A 19,609-nucleotide genomic window follows, 5' to 3' on the forward strand; every position below is an offset into this window, starting at 1 on the left:
TGCATTCATTCTCAGTTCGACTGATGCAAATTTTATGGGCACATGCTTGTTAGTCATCGTGCCGAACCTATATCAATATCTCTGCCTATCAAGACTCGAATTGGAGTTCTTGAAAAAGATATTGACAAGGCTAAGAAGAAGGTTGCCAAAGTGGAGCGAAAGTTTCTGAAGATAAAGAAAGTCTATGACGATGCTTCGACAGAAGTGAAATGCCTAAGAGGGTGCCTCGAGCAGACTGACAGGGCATATTTCACAGAAAGGTCCACATTGATCGAGGAGCGCAATAGGTTCATCAAGATGGTAGGTGAAGCAACCTGGGGCACAGCTACAAAGGTAGCTCTTTATCGAGAGAAACTGCATGCAGCTCAAGATAGGATATTTGAACTGGAGTATACCATTGCAACATCCAAGATCGTCAAGAAACTAGGTGGGGTTCGACCCAAGATAAGTTGGCTTCAAGGCAAGCTTCGTTCGGCTTAGAAAATAATTGATAATCTCAACCAATCGGTGAATAAAAAAAGTCAGTAGTTATCGATCTTCGAAGCGAGTTGACTTATGATACATGTCATAGTGTACCGAAATTAATTCTACTTACTACTATATAGATAGGGTGAGTCGAGATCGTATCCATAGGAATCTAAGTTTAATTATTTTAAAAATAAAAAAAATAAATAGTAGATTAAAATAAACTAATAAAAAAAATTATAATAAAATTTTTTTATTAATCTAATAAAAAATATATAAAAGAAAAGATAAAAGTGATACAAGACAATTAACTCCAAGTTAAATCTTCTTGTTGCGCTCGATGGTAGGTATGCTTCCTTGAATCCTTCATCTTTCTCGATGCAGACAGTGGCAGGATGACTATAAGGCTTAGTCTAAAAATTCTAAGAAAAAAAATAGATAAAAATATGAAGATAATGGAGAAGAAGGATAGTGGCACTAGGATTAGGACCTCTCATAGATTTGGTAGAACGAATGCTAGGGTTAAGACCTCTCTTAAACTTCTTAGGCATAGAAAAAAGAAGAAAAAGGAGGGGGATGGCTTGGAGAAAGAGTGCTTGAGAGGATGTGAGGAAAGGATGGAGGCTTTCGAATGTTGAGAATCTATCAAAGGAGGATGTGAGGCTTTATTTATAGAAGAGGGAGTGGGTTGCTAGGATTTGGCATGCATGAAATCTTGGGCGTTAGGAGTTCTTTTGCATGAAGACTTTGAGAGGAGGCACGTGGAGCTTAGGGCACGAGGAAAATTGCTTAAAGAAGGAAAGAAATAAAGAGAGAGGGTGTGGACTTTTATGACATGAGGAAAGATAGATGAGGGGCGTGCGTGGAGAATATTAGCATGAAGAGAAAGATATGAGGGGCGTGGGGATTGTGCAAGGAATTGGGTTGGGGTGGCACTTCTTTCCTTCTTTTCCTTCACGTGAAAAATTTCATGCTGAATTTAAGTTGGAGTGGCACTTGATGGGTTTGATTGTGGCATGGAGTCCTTCTCTCCCTCTCTTAGGGTTTTAGTTGAATGGTGCTTCCCTTGATAGCCCTTGGATCTTGATGCATTGCTTCCTAGCCTTTGATCTTTAAGTCATGTTCACACTTGGATCCATGTGAAAAGTTATCTTCTAATCTAAACTCTTGAATCTTGAGAGCTTACATCTATTTCTTTCATGAGTAAGTTGCGTTCACACTTGAATTTGATTAGCCCTTGAACTGGTTATTTGGTTCACTCAAATCTGAGTCAATTTAAATCTAATTTGAGTTATGCGAGCCCAAACTTCTAATTACCTACAAAATAAGCTAGAAAGCATCAAATTTTAATAAAATAATATTAATTATTATAATATTTAATACCTCTAGTGACTTAATCTAAGTGTTTATCAACTTCAGCTCAGAAGGCTATGGATCAACCCCTTCAAACTTTGAACAATGAGAGATCTGCAACAATACAACTTCATACCAAGTTAACGGAGAGTGCGGCAACTGGTAGATTCACTAAAGATAAAGCCAAGCATAAGAAATTTCAGCTTGCCACCACCTAGCTCGAAACAGCTCTCCAGACTATGAAAGTATCTATTACGACCTTTGAGGTTAATTTTAGAGAGTGCAGAGCATCAATTGAGAGTTTCTTTCCTAGTGTCGACGCTTCTTGAGATTTTGAGTCAGTGGATGGTGCCTAAGATCATTGTTGTCGATCCAAAAGGCTTGACGGCTGACGACGTTTCAAGTTTCCAAGATGCTAGGATTCTATGGGTCAGAGATGGATCTTTTCAACATGACTGGTGTACTTTTCTTTTCTTTTTTATAGTCACCTATTTTTAGCGACTTGATCTCTATAATAAGACAAGTTTACTAATAAAATATTTTGAATTGAGTGTTTTGTTTCACCTGTGTCTCTTTTCTCTTCTTTGGCTTATTTTCTTGTGTGGCCCGAACTCTATATTTCTTGACTTCATATTGAAATTTAGTGGAGACCTTTTGTCTTTCAAATGGTTGAAGCTCCAAGTCTAGCTTGTTTAGGAATGAGAGGTTTCAGAGGGTCCTCATAGGTTAACCATCGTCTCTTAGTTGTCGGGATCCTTGGTCCATACCACTTGGGTTGGCTAGCTCCGAAGAAAGATCCTTATAGGTTAGTCTTCATTCTTCACATGAGGATCCTAATGGGTTAGCCCTCTGAAGGTCTTTTTAGACTAGTTTTCACTTTTGGATCATCCGAGGCATCCAATTCGTGTAGTCTGGTGGATTTTTGAGGATCTTTATAGGTTAACTCTCTGAAGATCCTTTTAGGTTAGCTTTTGCTTTTGGATCATCTGAGGCATCTAATTTGTGTAGGCTGGTGGGTTTTTGAGAATCCTTATAGATTAGCCATTGCTTCTCGGTCAATGAGGTCTTTGGCCCACGTAGGTTGGATAGGTGAGTACTGGGGGTCTTTATAGGTTAGCCCCCCAAAGATCCTTTTAGATTAACCATCACTTTTTGATCAGCCAAGATTTTCGTCTGCCTTGCTCACAAGGGGCCTTCGAGGATCTTATAGGTTAGCCCTTGCTTCTCAACTATCAAGATCTTAGATCGAAATTTGGAACAGAGCGACGATGTCTTGAAAAAGAATTATTTTATTGAGAAATGATTAATACATCATTGATAATACATCCAGAGGTTTTTTAAGTTCCATAGCCAAGGTAGGGGCATTCCATCCAGTCACTTTAGACGATAAGTTCTGGATTTGACGACTTCATCCACTCGATAGGGGTATTTGGAGATAATTTTTCTCGCTTTGTAGATTGCGATACTTCGGTGCGACACAGGACTAGGTCACTGATCTTAAATTTTTTGCCTTAGACATGAGAGTTATAGTATCACACCACTCTATGCTGATGGGCTGCCATTCTCATGCCCACCTTCTCCCGAACCTCTTCGAGCATATTTAGGTTGGCTCGAAGTAGCTCCGCATTGTTCTGATCATTATAGTTTTCGACCTGTGGGGATGGGTGTCCAATCTGCATAGAGATGACTACTTCCATTTCGAATGAGAGGTTAAAAGGAGTCTCTTCTATGGGTATCCTCTGGATAGTTCGGTAGGCCCAAAGTACATGATGCAGTTCATCCATCCATGACCCTTTGGCCTAATCTAATCTGGCTTTTAATCTCTATAAAAGGATATAGTTAGTTACCTCAGCTTCTCCATTGGCCTGTGAATGTCCTACCGATATAAGATGATGGGAGATGCTGAGGCTTTGACAGAATTCGATAAATTCGAAATCAGAGAACTGGCGATCATTATCTGTGATCAGCACCCTTGAGAGATCGAAGCAGTAGATGATGAATTTCAGACGAAGTCCAATACTTTAGCTTTGGTGATACTAGTGAGAGGTTCAGCTTCTATCCACTTTATAAAGTAGTCGATAGCAACATATCAGAACTTTCTCTGATCCGATGTCTGAGGGAATGGACTCAAGATGTCCATACCCCACTATACAAACGGCCAAGGGGTGCTGATTGGGACTAATGGAGTGTCTAGTTGACGTTGGATATTGACATTCCACTGGCATCAGTTGCTGCATTTAGCGAAGCTGGCCGCATCTTATTGCATCATAGGCCAGTAATATCCCTACCAAAGTATCTTATAAGCTAGTGACTTACTACCTAGATGATGTTCATATATTCCTTCATGCACCTCTCGTAGGGTGTAGTTAACTTTAGATGGATGCAAACATTTGAGAAGAGGAAGGGAGAAGGATCTTCTATATAGTTTTGCTTCATAGAGAATATAGTGAAGTGCTTGATGCTTGATTTTTTAAGCCTCCTTTGAGTTCGGAAGGAGCATCCTATCTCTTAGGAATTGGATATATGGATCCATCTAGCATGGTTCAGCATCAATCTACAAGATTGGAACTGGTTCCTCTGTGCTACGCTCCTTCAAGACTTCCAAGAAAGATTCTCCAGGCAAGTCTCCTGGTGCTGAAGTCATTAACTTAGAAAGAGATCGGCCCTCGAGTTCTCCGATTTGGGTACTTACTGGATATCAAAATTAGTAAATATTAGAATGAGGCCCTTCACCTTCTGCAAGTATTTCTTTATATTCTCTTTCCAAGCCTCCCTTCACTTGCCCCACCACCAATTGGGAGTCGTTGCAGATCCTCAGCATTCGTACTTCAAGTTTCTTTGCAATTTTGAGTCCAGCAATAAGAGCTTCATGCTCAGACTTATTATTGATGGCTGGAAAGTCGAACGATAAAATGTATTCGATGGCGAACCCTTTCGGTTTGATCAGCAATAAGCTTGCTCTCGATCCTGTAGAGTTTGATCATTCATCCACATGCATGATCTAAAGCCCCTCAGGTTCACTTTCCAGTAGGCTTTCAGATGGTCCAGGCTCTTTGTGGCTATCCAAGCTATCCTTAGAGATCGTACATTCTATGATGAAGTTTGCTAGAACTTGTGCCTTGATGGAGGGGCAAGGCCGAAACTTCATATTGAATTCTACGAGCTCAATTGCCCATTTTGTCAGTCGACCTGACATATCAGGCTGATGCAAGATCATCTTTAGAGGTTGATCAATTAGGACTACAATACTGTGCGCTTGAAAATAGGATCGAAGCTTTTTAGCCAAAACAATGAGAGTGTAAATCAGCTTCTCTAGCTTGGTGTACCTAATTTTGGCATCTTGGAGAGTCTTGCTAATGTAATAGATCGGCCTTTGGGCCTTATCTTGCTCACAGACCAACACCGTGCTTATTACGATGGGTGAGACTGTCGGATATAGGTAGAGCTCTTCATCAGACTCCAGCCTATCAAGAAGTGGTGCGGAGCTAAGATAATTCTTTAGTTCTTCATTTGGCACTTTACGATCTATTAAAAATTCTTTGATTGCTTAAGGACCTAGAAGAAGGGGAGACAGCGCTCAGCTGTTCTAGAGACAAACCGACTTAGCACTGCCACCCTGCCAGTGAGGTGTTGGACTTCTTGCACAAACCTCGATAGACTCATCTCTTGTATGGCCCAATTTTTTTCTAGAATTGCTTCTATTCCTTGGGCTAAAACCATGAACCCCAAGAACTTTCAAAGGCAACACCAAAGGTGCACTTCACGGGATTCAACTTCATCTGATACTTTCGAAGTGTAACAAAGACTTCCTTAAGATCATCAATATGGATCTTTGAGGATCTACTTTTGACAAGCATATCATCTATATAGACCTCTATATTCCATCCAATCTAATTTTTGAAGATTTTATTTATAAGTCGCTGATAAGTTGCATTTGCATTCTTCAAAACAAAGGGTATAACCCTACAATAAAAGAGACATCAATCAATAACAAAACCTGTTTTCTTCTCATCTTCAGATACCATTCAGATTTGATTGTAATCGAAAAAAGCATCCATTAAAGTTAGGAGTTCATGTCCTGAGGTGTCATCCATAAACTGATCGATCCGAGATAATGGATAGCTATCTTTCGAACAAACTTTATTTAAATCTGTAAAATCAATGTAGATTCATCATTTGCCATTCGTCTTTTTCACTAAGATCACATTAGCAATCCAGTCTGGATAAATTGCCTCCCATATGAATTTGGCCTTAAGAAACTTGCCCACCTCTTTGGCTATGGCTTTCTGTCGTTCGAGGGTGAAGCTTTATTTATTCTACTTGATAAGTAGATAGGTGGAATTCATATTTAGCAAATGTAACATCACCCCGGGGTCAATGCTTCGCATGTTAGCTGGTGTCCAAGTGAAGACATCAACATTTTTCTGCAAAAAAGAAGTGAGACGATCTTTGGTTACCTGATCCAAGCTAAACCCAACCTGAACTGTATGTTTTTCATTCCAGTCATTCAATGTGATCATCTCAAGGTCTCCCATTGGTTCCCCATGCTCTTCGGTTAGCTTATCACGGGTGTCCAGTCTGTCAATGATGCATGCATCAAAAAGCTTGGTTCTCTAGAGAACGAGGGTGTAACATTACCATGCTAGGGCTTGGTCACCTTGAATCTCCTTGAAGCCAAACTCCATTGGAAATTTCACCTTCAGGTGGTACATAGATACCACAGCTCGGAATGTATTCAATCCTGGTTGTCCAAGGACGATATTGTAATCTGATAGTGTCTGAACCATGAAAAAATTAACTTGGGCCGTGGATCGTCGAGGGGCTCGACCAGCAACCACCGTCAAGGTGATGACTTCTTCGACAGATATAGCATCTCTAGTGAATCCCATAAGGAGAGAATTGAGTGGCCCTAGCCGTTCCAAGGGTATGCCTATTTTGGAGAAAGCATCATAAAATAACACATCAACCAAATTTTTATTATCAACTAATACGTGGGAACTAAACTCCTTATGCATCTTCTTCGGTAAAGACGATGGGTTCCTCAGTTCTCTATTCAATGGGTTCTTTCATCCCACCACCATGATGCCCCCCAGTTATGGTGTTTATTATTCTGACCATAGATTGATCTCTAGAGGACTCTCTTGGCTATTGCTCCTATGGTTGAGGTGATCTCCGCTATTCTTCCTATTGTTCAAACCGACGTTTGATGAACTGGTCCGCACCAGATGAGATCTTCAACCTCATCTTAAAGTTGGATGCAGTCTTCTATATTGTGGCCGTGATCGTGATGGTAGAGGTAGTATTTATTTGGATCACATTGATCCAGATCGGTCTGTATCTTACTTGCTCTTGGGAGTCATTGATGCGTAGTCGTTGATAGCACCAAAAATAACTCTACTCACTACGTAGGTAGGATGAGTCGAGATCGTATCCTCAGGGATCTTGGGCTAAGTTGAGATTACAAAATAAAAGAAAGAAGTGTTGTTTTGATTTAGAAAATAAATTATCTTAAAATTGATGTAGTTAGAAAATAAAGAACTCGAGAGTTTTGAATTAATTTTGCACTAGCAGAGTTGTATCTCTTTTTTAATTAAATAGATGCGATTAATCTTAGAAAAAATATCTATTTTTTCTCGGCACACCCCGTACCCGTAGATCACGGCGTGTCTCCGAAAAGTACTAGGTAAACAACTCTTCTTTCCTCGGCACGCTCCGTACCCGTAGATCACGGTGCGTCTCCGAAAAGTAAAAGTTGTTCCTAATATTAATCTAACAGGAAAGCATAAATAAAAGCATATAAAAGAGAGTAAATAAAGAACTCATGATGATTTAAATAAAAAGCATAATCTTAATTGCATATAAAAAAATATAAAAAAATTTAGAACAATAAACCCACTCTGTATCATTACAAAATTTCTTCTCCACTCCCGAGGCTGCTAGCCTAGCTGCTCATGAGGTAGTCCATTTCTATTCCTCTATACAAGGCTCTAGAAGAATTTTTGGGCTCTCTCTCAAATGGGAGTACAAAAGCCTTTTTATAGGTGTTAGGAGGGAGGAGTTTTACATGGTTTTTCGATGTGGGACTAAAAAAAATACTAAGGACTGAAAGATGGATGGATGAGATGGAAAGATCACAAGCAGATAAAGAAAATATAAATTCTTCCTCTTGAAGTATTTTCAAGTATATATTTTTTTCCCAGATCCAACTATCTGTTCGCCACTGTGTCCGCGCACCCGCAATGCCGCGCGCCCACTGCCGCACGCCCGATGCCACGTGCCCGATGCCGCGCGAACCAGTTGTGCCATGCGAATGATGCCGCGCGTCCGCCATCCCGTGCATCCATTAACTGTTTACACTCCTTTACAAAATAAAACTTTTATTTCTTTAAAATGACGTCTATATCCTTTTTGGGTTCCTTGCATAGTATCTTCATTTTCTATAATACCGTATGCATCTTTTTTTTATTTAAATTTTGTTTTAAGTCTAATTTTCTTCAAACTTGAGTCTTTTTGATCTGCGAATCAGACTCTTTGTATCGACGATCACTTTTTCTGTAAAACATAAAAAGAAGCATCAAATTTTTAATAAATAAAATAAATTAAATATAATTTTTTTCTTTAAATGACTTAAATTAAGTGTTTATCATATCTCCTAACTTGAATTTTGCTCGTCCTCAAGTAAAATAGATATATCAGCATTGTGTACCGACTCGGTCTTGAATAAAAAGTTAGGTTAGGCATCCCAAAAGGTAGATGATACCTGGTCAGACCATTAAAGAGATACTTCATTGGATTATCAATTTGACCCAATTAGTGGCTGAGTATTAACTAAACAAATTTCAAGAGCTTTTCTTTCACCAACTTTCCACTTTATTCTTTAAATCTTCTAACTTAATGTGAGAAAGGTTTATTATCTTCTTGCAATTTAGTCTCCTTATTATCCACTATTTTTTTTTTTAACATTGCCCACCTTTTTATGCGAACCACAACACTTACTTAGGTGAAGGGGCCCAGTTACTCAGTAGGAAACCAATATATTTTTTTTAAAGTAAATTTTAAGAAGAATTTTTTACATACCTCGACCTTTCCACCCAATCTCTCATGAAGCAGATTCTTTATTGAGATCAGTAAGAAGAGGGTTGTAGAATCACTCCTAAAATTTGGTCTAGTTTAAACCCTATCATTCATTAGATTTTCTTAATAATTTATTCCTCAGTATCTCTAAAATTATCTTGACCGTTAATCATTCATTGATTAGGATGCCTAATTGACTCTTAATCAAAATAAAATTTGGATACACAAAACTAATTATTTCTGACCATACTCGAGGATTTGATTAATTTTCTTTCCCCCCCAACTTAATCTATATTGTCCTCAATGGAGTAGGACAGCAAAGAAAATAAAAGGAGAGAGTGCACCTAGGATAATTTTGCTTCGGAAGTTGAAGATAGCTTCATTGATTAATAGGCTCTTATTCTAAATTCCTGCAGCTACAGTAAAGTAAAAAAAATATGAAATCGTTGGGTTGCCTCCTAACAAGCGCTAAGTTTTACGTCTTCAGCTAGACGTCATACATACTTGAGCATAGCAGGAAGGGGTTTCAATTCTAACGTAGATGGTGATTCTAAAGATGGGACTATTGGTGTACTGGCTAATGTGGGCAATGGCTCATACTTGATTGTCCATGAAGGAGTGGTTTTATCGTGTGGTGTATCCAACAAGGTGTTAACTTCTTTCATATATCCCTTAAAGTCATACATTCCAAAGTGAGCCAAGCAAGTATCTAAGGGGTCTGGTGCTAGAATTATGGGTGTTGCATCTTCTGTAATGTCTTCTAGTGTATCTATTTTGAAACAACTATCCATTGATGGTCCTTGGGAAGCACCAAACACATTCAGTCTCAGTTTCTTATTCCCAAACGATACGTCCATGACTCCTGTCCTACAATTAATGCATGCATTTGCTGTAGCTAGGAAGGGTCGTCCTAAGATAATGAAAATTTGTCTTGGGTTGCCACTTAGTTTCATGTCGAGAATCAGAAAATCAACTGGAAAGTAAAACTCATCTACCTTGATCAAGACATCCTCAAGCATTCCACGTGGTTCCTTAATTGATCTGTCGGCTAATTACAGTGTGACTGATGTGGGTTTCAGTTCTTCGAATCCAAAAAGTTCATACACTGAACTAGGTAAAAGATTCACACTTGCCCCTAAGTCCAGAAGAGCTTTTTCAATATGATAATCTCCTATAACATAGGAAATGATGGGGGCTCCTGGGTCCTTAAGCTTTGGAGGAGTGGCATACTGGAAGACAGAACTAGCCTGTTCAGTAAGGTGTACTTTCTTTGAAATTTGTGATCAAGATTTACATTTTTGGATGCATAAATCCTTCAAAAATTTTACATAAGCAGGGATCTGTTTGATTGCGTCTAGAAGGAAAAGATTAATTTGGACTTGCTTAAATAATTCTAATATCTCGTTGAGTCTTCCTCCCTTCTTATCAGCAGGAATAGGGGCTTTCAGGGCATCTGAAAATGGGACTTTAGGCAAATAAGATGATTCCGATGCAGTTGGTTCATTCTCTATTTTAAGGTCCTCCTTGTTCTTGGGTGATTTGGCTTTGGTTAGAGGTTTAGGGTCGGTCTCATTGATTTTACTAGTGTATTCAATGACCTTCCCACTTCTCAGAGTCATGATTGATTTGGCGTGTTCAGAAAAAGCTTCTGGGGTATTAAAGCTCTCAATCATAAATTGCCCTCTTGGGTTGCTCTCGGATTGGCTAGATAATTTTTCTCCTTCCCTCCTACTGAATGCAGTCGCTAGTTGACCTATTTGGGTCTCTAACTTAGCAATGGATTGTGTATGGAAGTTAAGGGTCTGAGTGTTGACTTCTAATCGTTCTAGTGCTTTCAGAATTTTTTTCTCAAAAGCTGAGCTGTGACCAGTAGTAGACGGTTGAGGAGCATTTTGAAATTGATGGTATGGTCCATGCCTATATATTGGGTCCTGATATTAAGGTCGAGGTGTGGCAGGGCCAACCACTGGTTGTGGTCTCCAAGAAAAATTTGGATGATTTCTCCAGCCGGGGTTATAAGTGTTCGAATATGGATCGTTTTCTGGTCTGCGAGCTTGTTGGACCTACTCGTGCACAAACTCAGGAAATTGAGGTGCGACTGGGTATTCACTAACAAAATAGTTTGGACTTGCACACAATGCACAAACTTCTTGGATTGGGTTAGGTAGAATCGGGGATTGTCCAGTATTTAGAAGACGGTCTAATTTTTGGGACAATTCATCTACCTTACTGTGGATATCCATGACGTTTCCAATCTGATAAATTTTACTTCTTTTTTGTTGAAGCATGGGTTGTTCTCTAGAGGTGGCAGACATATGATGTAGGAAATTCTCACTAAGTGTTTCAAAGAGCTGCCAGGCTTCATCCTCACTCTTTAGCATGAATGTCCCATCACATGATGCATCAACCATTTGTCGGTGTTTCTCTGATAAACCATCATAAAAATACTGACAAAGTTGCCATTTAGGGACAGCATGGTGTGGACATTTACGAATGAGGTTCCTTAACCTTTCCCATGTCTCATGAAAAAGTTCACCCTCCAATTAGAAAAAATTAGTGATAGCTTTTCTAATTTGATTTGTTTTTCCAATTGGAAAGTATTTTTTGAGAAATTCTCTCTGAAGATGTTCCCAAGTTGAAATGGTTATAGAGTCTAAGGAGTTTAACCAATGCTTGACTTTGTCCTTAAGTGAGAAAGGGAACAGTTTCAACCTAAGGACATCATCGGAGAAGTTTTGAATTTTTACTGTGGAATAAATTTCAAGAAATTCATCCAAGTGTTTGTATGGGTCCTCGTTACTAAGTCCATAGAATGATGGCAATATTTGAATAATTCTAGACTTAATCTCATATTGGATAGCTTCTACTGGAGGTGCTTAAATGCATGGAGAGTAGGTATACGAGGATGGAGTGAAATATTCTCTCAATGAGCATGGAGGATTAGCCTCACCAGGTGCAGCCATATTTCTAACTCGGATAGTCCTAAGAGTCTTTTCTAATTCTTTGTCTAATGGTTGCAAGTCGGGTTTTAGTGATCGTCGACCTAACATGCAACTAAAAGATCTATATAGGACTATCCTAGACTGTTGAGGATTATTTATTTTTTTTATTAAGAGGAGAAGAGAAGAGAGAAAAGAGTTCTAAAGAAGAGATCCTAAGAAGTCCTAAAACTAATAGAAGAATTAGTTGTGGTTAGATTTTAATTACAATTAAGTTAGCATGCAGTGGACTCTCTATCCTAAAGTTACCCTAGTTCTAGACAGCTCCTAACTGTAGTTAGCCTTCAAGCTCTCCAAGTCGGAGCTTGACCAACCAACTGGCCAGATAAGTGTAAGATCGGTGGGAGTCCCCCCATTGCTTTCCTTAGACATCAATTAAATTGGCCAGGTCAGCGAACGGAACCAATTAAAAATCACCTTCCTTCGGGCCTAGTCGTCCCGCAAACCACTTGCCTAGACACCAGCTAGCTGACCAAGTCTAACCTGGTTCAACTCTCAAGGTCACTTATCCTAACGAGCTCAAAATCCTTAGGGGTCAACGTCTAATTAATTTTAGATTAAGGTTTAGGTTATGCAAATGCAAGGGAGTGATTTATGGGCCAAGGAAGGGTGATCAAATTTCTACTTTATCTTAGTTAATGGGTTGCGCCCTTAAAGTTAATTATGGAGATGCAATATAAAGAAACAAGGTGTCCAATCAAGTTAGAAATATTTATATTTGAGGTTACGCTATTTTAGTTAAGTGTTGTGAAATGTCAGTGGTTTTTTTTTTAATTCAACCATGCCAAGGTCCCCGACAACGGTGCCAAAATTTGATGCGTAGTCGTTGATAGCACCAAAAATAACTCTACTCACTACGTATGTAGGATGAGTCGAGATCGTATCCTCAGGGATCTTGGGCTAAGTTGAGATTACAAAATAAAAGAAAGAAGTATTGTTTTGATTTAGAAAATAAATTATCTTAAAATTGATGTAATTAGAAAATAAAGAACTCGAAAGTTTTGAATTAATTTTGCACTAGCAGAGTTGTATCTCTTTTTTAATTAAATAGATACGATTAATCTTAAAAAAAATATCTATCTTTCCTCGGCATACCCCGTACTCGTAGATTACGGCGTGTCTCCGAAAAGTACTAGGTAAACAACTCTTCTTTCCTCAGCATGCCCCATATCCGTAGATCATGGTGCGTCTCCGGAAAGTAAAAGTTGTTCCTAATATTAATCTAACAGGAAAGCATAAATAAAAGCATATGAAAGAGAGCAAATAAAGAACTCATGATGATTTAAATAAAAAGCATAATCTTTATTGCATATAAAGAAATACAAGAAAGTTTAGAACAATAAATTCACTCTGTGTCGTTACAAAAATTTTTCTCCACTCCCGAGGCTGCTAGCCTAGCTGCTCATGAAGTAGTCACTTTCTATTCCTCTATGCAAGGCTCTAGAAGAATTTTTGGACTTCCTCTCAAATGGGAGTACAAAAATCTTTTTATAGGTGTTAGGAGAGAGGAGTTTTACATGGTTTTCCGATGTGGGACTAAAGAAAATACTAAGGACTAAAAGATTGATGGATGAGATGGAAAAATCACAAGTAGATAAAAAAATATAAATTCTTCCTCTTGAAGTATTTTCAAATATATATTTTTTTCTTTAATTTTCAGATCCAGCTATCTGTTCGCCACTGTGTTCGTGCACCCGCAATGCTGCGCGCTCGCTGCCGCACGCCCGCTGCCATGCGAACCCGCTGTGCCATGCGAACGATGCCGCGCATCCGCCATCCCGTGCATCCATTAACTGTTTACATTCCTTTACAAAAAGAAATTTTTGTTTCTTTAAAATGACGTCTATATCTTTTTTGAGTTCCTTGTATAGTATCTTCATTTTCTATAATACCGTATGCATCCTTCTTTTATTTAATTTTTATTTTAAGTTTAATTTTCTTCAAACTTGAGTCTTTTTGATCTGCGAATTGGACTCTTTGTATCGGCGATCACCTTTCCTGTAAAACATAAAAAGAAACATCAAATTCTTAATAAATAAAATAAATTAAATATAATTTTCTACTTTAAATGACTTAAATTAAGTGTTTATCAGTCGTCCCTTATTTCCATCCACATCTCAGATTCGGAGGTGTTCAGCAGTGTGTAATTTGTGAATCTCCTTAGTGGAGACATATGCCATCCCTTCTCAGAGGGACTCCTCGATCAGTGATTTCGAGGTAGGGTTTTGGACCTTTGATGTCTAGGTGGAGATCGAGAACACTGTTATTCTCTCCCGCGGTCCTGCCTTGGTGAGGACATCATGATCTCCTCTTCTTTCTTCTTTTGGGTGGCAGGGTCAACTGAGGTTCTTTCTTCCTCGAATGCTTTCTCTATCCGAGCATACTTTTTCGCTCGAGCCAACATATTGACAAAGTCACATGGGCAAATTTTCTCCAGTGAAAATCAGAGACCATTCTTCATGAGTTCGCCCTTCAGGATGGTCATGACGGGATTGATCTAGATCATGTACTTCAAGTACGATCGTATTAAAAAAATCAATGCAGGATCAGAGTGATTCTCCCTCTCTTTGTTTGATATTGATTAGAGAATCCGATCATTTGCGCTGTCTTCTGCTGTAACGAAATAGACAACAAATACCCTGCTTAACTGATCGAATGAGTGGATCGTTCTTAGCTTGAAACTCGACTACCATTGTCGAGTCACAGTCTTCAGAGTGGATGGAAAGGCTTGGCACAGAGCAGCATTGATCGCCCCATGAAAGAGTATAACCACCTTGAAACTCTCCAAACGGTCTACAGGATCAGTGGATCCATTGTACTTCTCCAACTGCAGTATCTTGAAGTGGTGGGAGATTGACTCCCATATGATTTAGTTGCTCAATTGTGGATCAGTATTAAATCCATCATCCCGTGCGGGGGCCAAGTTGTAGAGCACCTCAATCCACTGGTTCATCTCCTGAAGCCTATGGTTAATTTTCATATTTCGAGCAGTATAGGCCTCCGAATGCGGCGAGTGGGATCGGCCCGAGGTGGAATCATATCCGAAGCGAGGATTTGGAGATCGCTTCTCGCTTTGTTCTAGGCCTTGAGGTCGGCTTTGTCGGTCTATCTCCCCTGCTCAGAGCTTTGTGGGAGATTTTGAGGTTGTTCTGATGGTGGAGAGGCCCGCGGCATGGGATTATTTTGCTGTATTACCTGAACGACAGCAGTTAAATTCCGCACCTATTAGACTAGCAAGTTGAATTGCTTCGCCTTGACGATCGTTCTCGACTAAGAGAGTAGAGGCGGAGCCTCCGAAGGTTGCACCTGAGCCTATTGATTAGCAGGATTGTCAATCGATCAAAAGTTGGTAGCATTGGAACAACGAAAGGATGCTCCTTTGCGCGGTGCCATAGCGTCAATCTATTGCTCCTTCTCAAAAATGGATTTGGCCCCTCTTTCTAGCGTCAATCTATTACGACAGATTTCTGACACTAATCAAAAAGGTTGGAGTAGGATGGAGATCGTGAGCGCTGTGGAACCTACAAAATAAATTTTGATTGGAGTTGGCTCCAGCAGGGACCATTCAACACTCAAGTCAGATTTTTGGATTAGATAAGATAGAGTGAGAGAGTGTATGTGTACCTACCTTGAGGGTCCCTTTACAATCTCTATTTATAGATAGAGGTGAAGGCCGTTTAGGAGCGACGTTTTTGATTCATTCCGATCGATTCGGATGCGGTATGGCGAGATTTGGGGCCCAGATTTTCAAGATGTGGTAGTTGTGACTATTTTATTTATTTTGGAGCCAGCTGGGCTGCTTTGAATTTGATAAGAAGTGAGAAATTCTTAGATTGGATCTAATCTAGCTAGTAAGCTTCAGATCGATAGATGGCATGCCCCGTGGAGATGAGAGTCGCTCCGATGCTAGTGACTAAGGATTCATGACCGAATCCAAGATCAGCGGCCAAAGCTTAGGATGGCGGTCGAAGCTAGGATTGGCAACCGAAGTCAGGATCGGCAGGGTTTTCCGTTAGGCAACTCCATTCGTGATGGATCAGTTGGAAAGTGAAGATCAATGAGGTCCAAAGTTGTCAGTCTTCCACCAGTTTGTGTCTTCGGCTTGGATGACATATTATCCCCCAACACATGCCCCCTACTCTCTAGTTCGAATCAAAATAGATTCGGACAAAGAGAGTACATTAGCCAAAGATCCTCAAAGAAAATGTTATGCAGAGCCATCTCGAGGATGTATCAAAAAATATGCTACCTCCAAGAGGTCGTTTAAAGGTGCCTGAATACCTCGACTTACACTATCTAACTTAAGATAGGTTGTCCAAAAGCGGTTTGCTTAAAATGATGCTACAAATCTCCACACGTTGGATATCTAAATGAGGATTGGCGTCGGCTACTAAAAGCTAATGTACTCCCTTTGTCCAACCTAATACTAGTTTGGACTTGAGAGTAGGGGGCTTTTGTTATGAGCAGAAAATTCTTTCCTTGATGAATTCTTTGTTCGACCTAATACTAGTTTGGATGGAGAAGCTAGGCCCAGTCTGACCTTGATGCTTGTCGATCCATGGCACTCGAACCGATCTTATCCGGCATAATGAAAAAGATTGACCTTTAACCCTCACGTAGATCTTCAAATCCCGTGACCATCGAGAATAGCTGCTGACGAGTAGATAAAAAAGATATAACAAACATATCTCGCTAGATAAGATAGAAGACAATTGACGTATCATCCAGTAAGTCAAGGCTAACCACCTGATTCTCCTTTTTTCTCATGGTTCTCTAGTCTCTGTCTATAAATGAAGACCTATAGGAGAACTCAAGATATGAAAATACTTCTCTCACAAAATGTTCACTTGTTTCCATCTATTCCAGAGATCTAATTTGAGCGTCGGAGGATCTTCGCCGGAGCCAACTCCGATCGGAGACTTATCTTACAAGTTCTACCGTTGCCGTCCTACTATCATGACTTGCAATCATCGTCCAACTCCAGCCGATCCTACCCAAGGTGGATTTTTGCAGCAACAACTCGAAAGAACAAAGTGGATTCCTCCCCGAAAAATTTGTCTCCGCCAATTCTGCCACCTAAAAGGGGTAACTTTTGGTTTTATTTGGTGGTGGATTCCTTCAAGCTTAAAAAGAGTTCCAAGGAACACAAGAACGAGGTCTATGAGCTGTTATACGCGGCGCTACCTTCGCTCTTAACCAGAGTTTCGTTTGCGTGGCTGCAGGCAGTCGACCACTTGCAAACCCCATTCCCCTGTGAGCGCACACGGTATTGGAAGGCAGTTTTACCAAAATAAGCGAAAAAACGAGGAATAAAATGGAAGGTGAATTGAGGCCTGAACTATCAGCTTATGAAGCTGTACATGTTCAGTATTTTATCTTATCCGAATCTAACTTGTTGAATCACTCCATCTATGCCTGATGTGAATATGGTAACATATATTTTCTGTATGCATACATAGAAATTTCTACTAGAGAAGATTTGGCATTTGAAACAAATCTTCACTCGCTATTGTTATTAGAGATACAGGAATAATTGAAATTCACAATTTTGGTGTCAGATCCTATATCGATACGTGTTGGTCCAATACTAGTAATATCTGGTACAGGAGTCGGTTCGATGTATCCACATTCAGTTAACCTATGCATCGATATGCTAGATCCTGAAGTAAATTTAAAGATTTGTTTAACTTGTAAAATTTTATGATTTGTTTAACTTATGCTGACTAAGTTATAATCAAGCAAGTCCCGGTCAAATATTCCACACTTGACTAAGTTATAAAAGAATCTTTATGTCAAATATTCCATACTTGAATAAGTTATAAAAAAATCTTTTTTTTGGGTTGAAAATAGAAAAATCTTTAATGAAGTCCATGTATATCTTCGATGAGACTGGACAACTAATCAGGTCCGAACTGTAGAATGCCATCTTCGCTTCTGCAGCAGGAACAGTGCAGTTGCAGCAGCGATGCCAAACCTAACCTTAATCCTATATTTTTTTCAAGTGAAAAGAGATGTCAAAAGTTCCGTTAGTAAAGAAACTTCCCGTCTGTTATTGTTTACCGGTGTAGCTGGTGAAGACTTTTGAGGGTTGGTATATGGGTTTTGACTCCCCGACCACAACTTGATTTAGGACACTTCACGAAGTTTACATCGTGGTGCCCGGCCTGCTGTGCCCAAATATTGAATTTGTAAAGGCCCACAGCCCAATACCCTCATGTCAATACTTGGGCCAGCTTGCCAAGAGCAAGGCCAGTCTCTCTTCCCCTCCATACACCAAACAAGTGTACGAGCCTCCCTTGTTCAAGGCTGTCCCAAACCACTCCATCCCTTCCTTCCGGCCAGGTACCCAACAAACAAACCGAACACGTACACCTTTCCCTAAGAGGAAGAGGCCACCACCTCCACAACCTCCTCTCCAAGACCTGCCCCCCAACCCAGCATGGGCGTCCCGTCCCCCGCCCGCTGTCCTACGTACAGAACCCTCCGCACCACGCCGCACCCCGTCTAACATTCCCCGCCCCCACCGCTCCATGGGGTGCTGCATCTGCTGCTCCTGCACCCTCTTCCTCCTCTTCCTCCTCATGGCCGTCGCCTCCTTCCTCTACATCTCCCTCGTCATCAACCCCGTCATGCCCACCTACAAGGTCGAGCACTTCGGCGTCACCGCCCTCGACATCAATCCCAAGGACGGAAGCGTCGCAGCGGAGCTGGCGGTCACCGTGCGGGCCGAGAACCCCAACAAGAAAGTCGGTGTACGTTACAAGGAGGGAGGGTGGGTCGCGGTGGCGTACCACGGGGTGGCGCTGTGCTCGGGGCAGCTGCCGGCGTTATACCAGGAGCCGCAGAGCGTGGCGGTGATGAGGGTGTCGCTGAAGGGGCGGGAGAAGCTGGAAGTGGGGATGGCGGCGGCGCTGCAGCGGGACCAGAGCACGGGGAGCGTGCCGCTGGACGTGACGGTGAGGGCGCCAGTGGCGTTGAGGGTCGGGGAGGTGGATCTCCGGGAGGTCGTGGTGAAAGCCGTCTGGGACCTGGAGGTGGAGGGCCTCTCGCCGGGGAAGAATGCCAGCATCAAGGTGAAGGACTACAAGGTCAACCTGGACTTGTAGAGGGTGTTTGGATGGTTAAATGGAAGGACCTAGATTACCCCTTCCAAGATTTGTCACCGGCATTACGCTATTGCTTGCTAATTGTCGCGCACCGAGAAGCCAGAATGTTGGAGCCATTTACCGGACTTGACTGTCCTTTTACTTTTTTACCCCTAGATTTCGACGATGATTTGATGTTTTATCCCTCGCTCGGGTTGCCAAACTAATTGGATACAAGGGCATGATTGGTTGGAGGAAAATGGACTCTGAAACGGAGATGGAACGAGCCACTTCTATTTCAGCCATTTGATATAGAGAACTTTCATTTTCATTTCGATTCTATAAAGAAATAAAAATATTTTAGTCCCACAAAATTCAATACCTATTCTTTTCTAGAATTCAAATTTTATTATGTTTTCTATTCTATTTATAAACCAAATATGTTAAAAAATATGAGCGTTGCAATTCCCATTCCAATCCTGATTCCAACTCCATTTACGAACCAAATATGACAATAGACAACTCCATATTTATATTTTCAGATAAAACAAATATTGATATGGATATACTGGCATCGGATTTGGTTTCAGCCCTAGCAGAAAAGGATCATTTGTTATGTGTTTACCTTGTGAT

General features: G+C 40.5%; 1 protein-coding gene and 1 non-coding gene across 2 annotated transcripts; both read left to right on the top strand.

Moving 5' to 3' along the window:
* The first annotated feature begins 42 nt into the window (after positions 1 to 42).
* LOC105049989 (uncharacterized) lies at positions 43 to 19,139 on the top strand. The gene is made up of 3 exons (XM_010929829.4): positions 43 to 333; positions 17,015 to 17,157; positions 18,022 to 19,139. The coding sequence occupies exons 1-3, from the start codon at positions 43 to 45 to the stop codon at positions 18,995 to 18,997; spliced, it is 1,410 nt and encodes a 469-aa protein (XP_010928131.2). The 3' UTR covers positions 18,998 to 19,139.
* LOC140851398 (small nucleolar RNA R71) lies at positions 11,362 to 11,467 on the top strand. Its single transcript, XR_012134150.1, has one exon. It is a non-coding gene; the product is annotated as a small nucleolar RNA R71 (small nucleolar RNA).
* Positions 19,140 to 19,609: the final 470 nt, after the last annotated feature.

The sequence above is a fragment of the Elaeis guineensis genome, chromosome 8 (assembly GCF_000442705.2).
Source record: "Elaeis guineensis isolate ETL-2024a chromosome 8, EG11, whole genome shotgun sequence".
NCBI classification, from domain to species: domain Eukaryota; kingdom Viridiplantae; phylum Streptophyta; class Magnoliopsida; order Arecales; family Arecaceae; genus Elaeis; species Elaeis guineensis.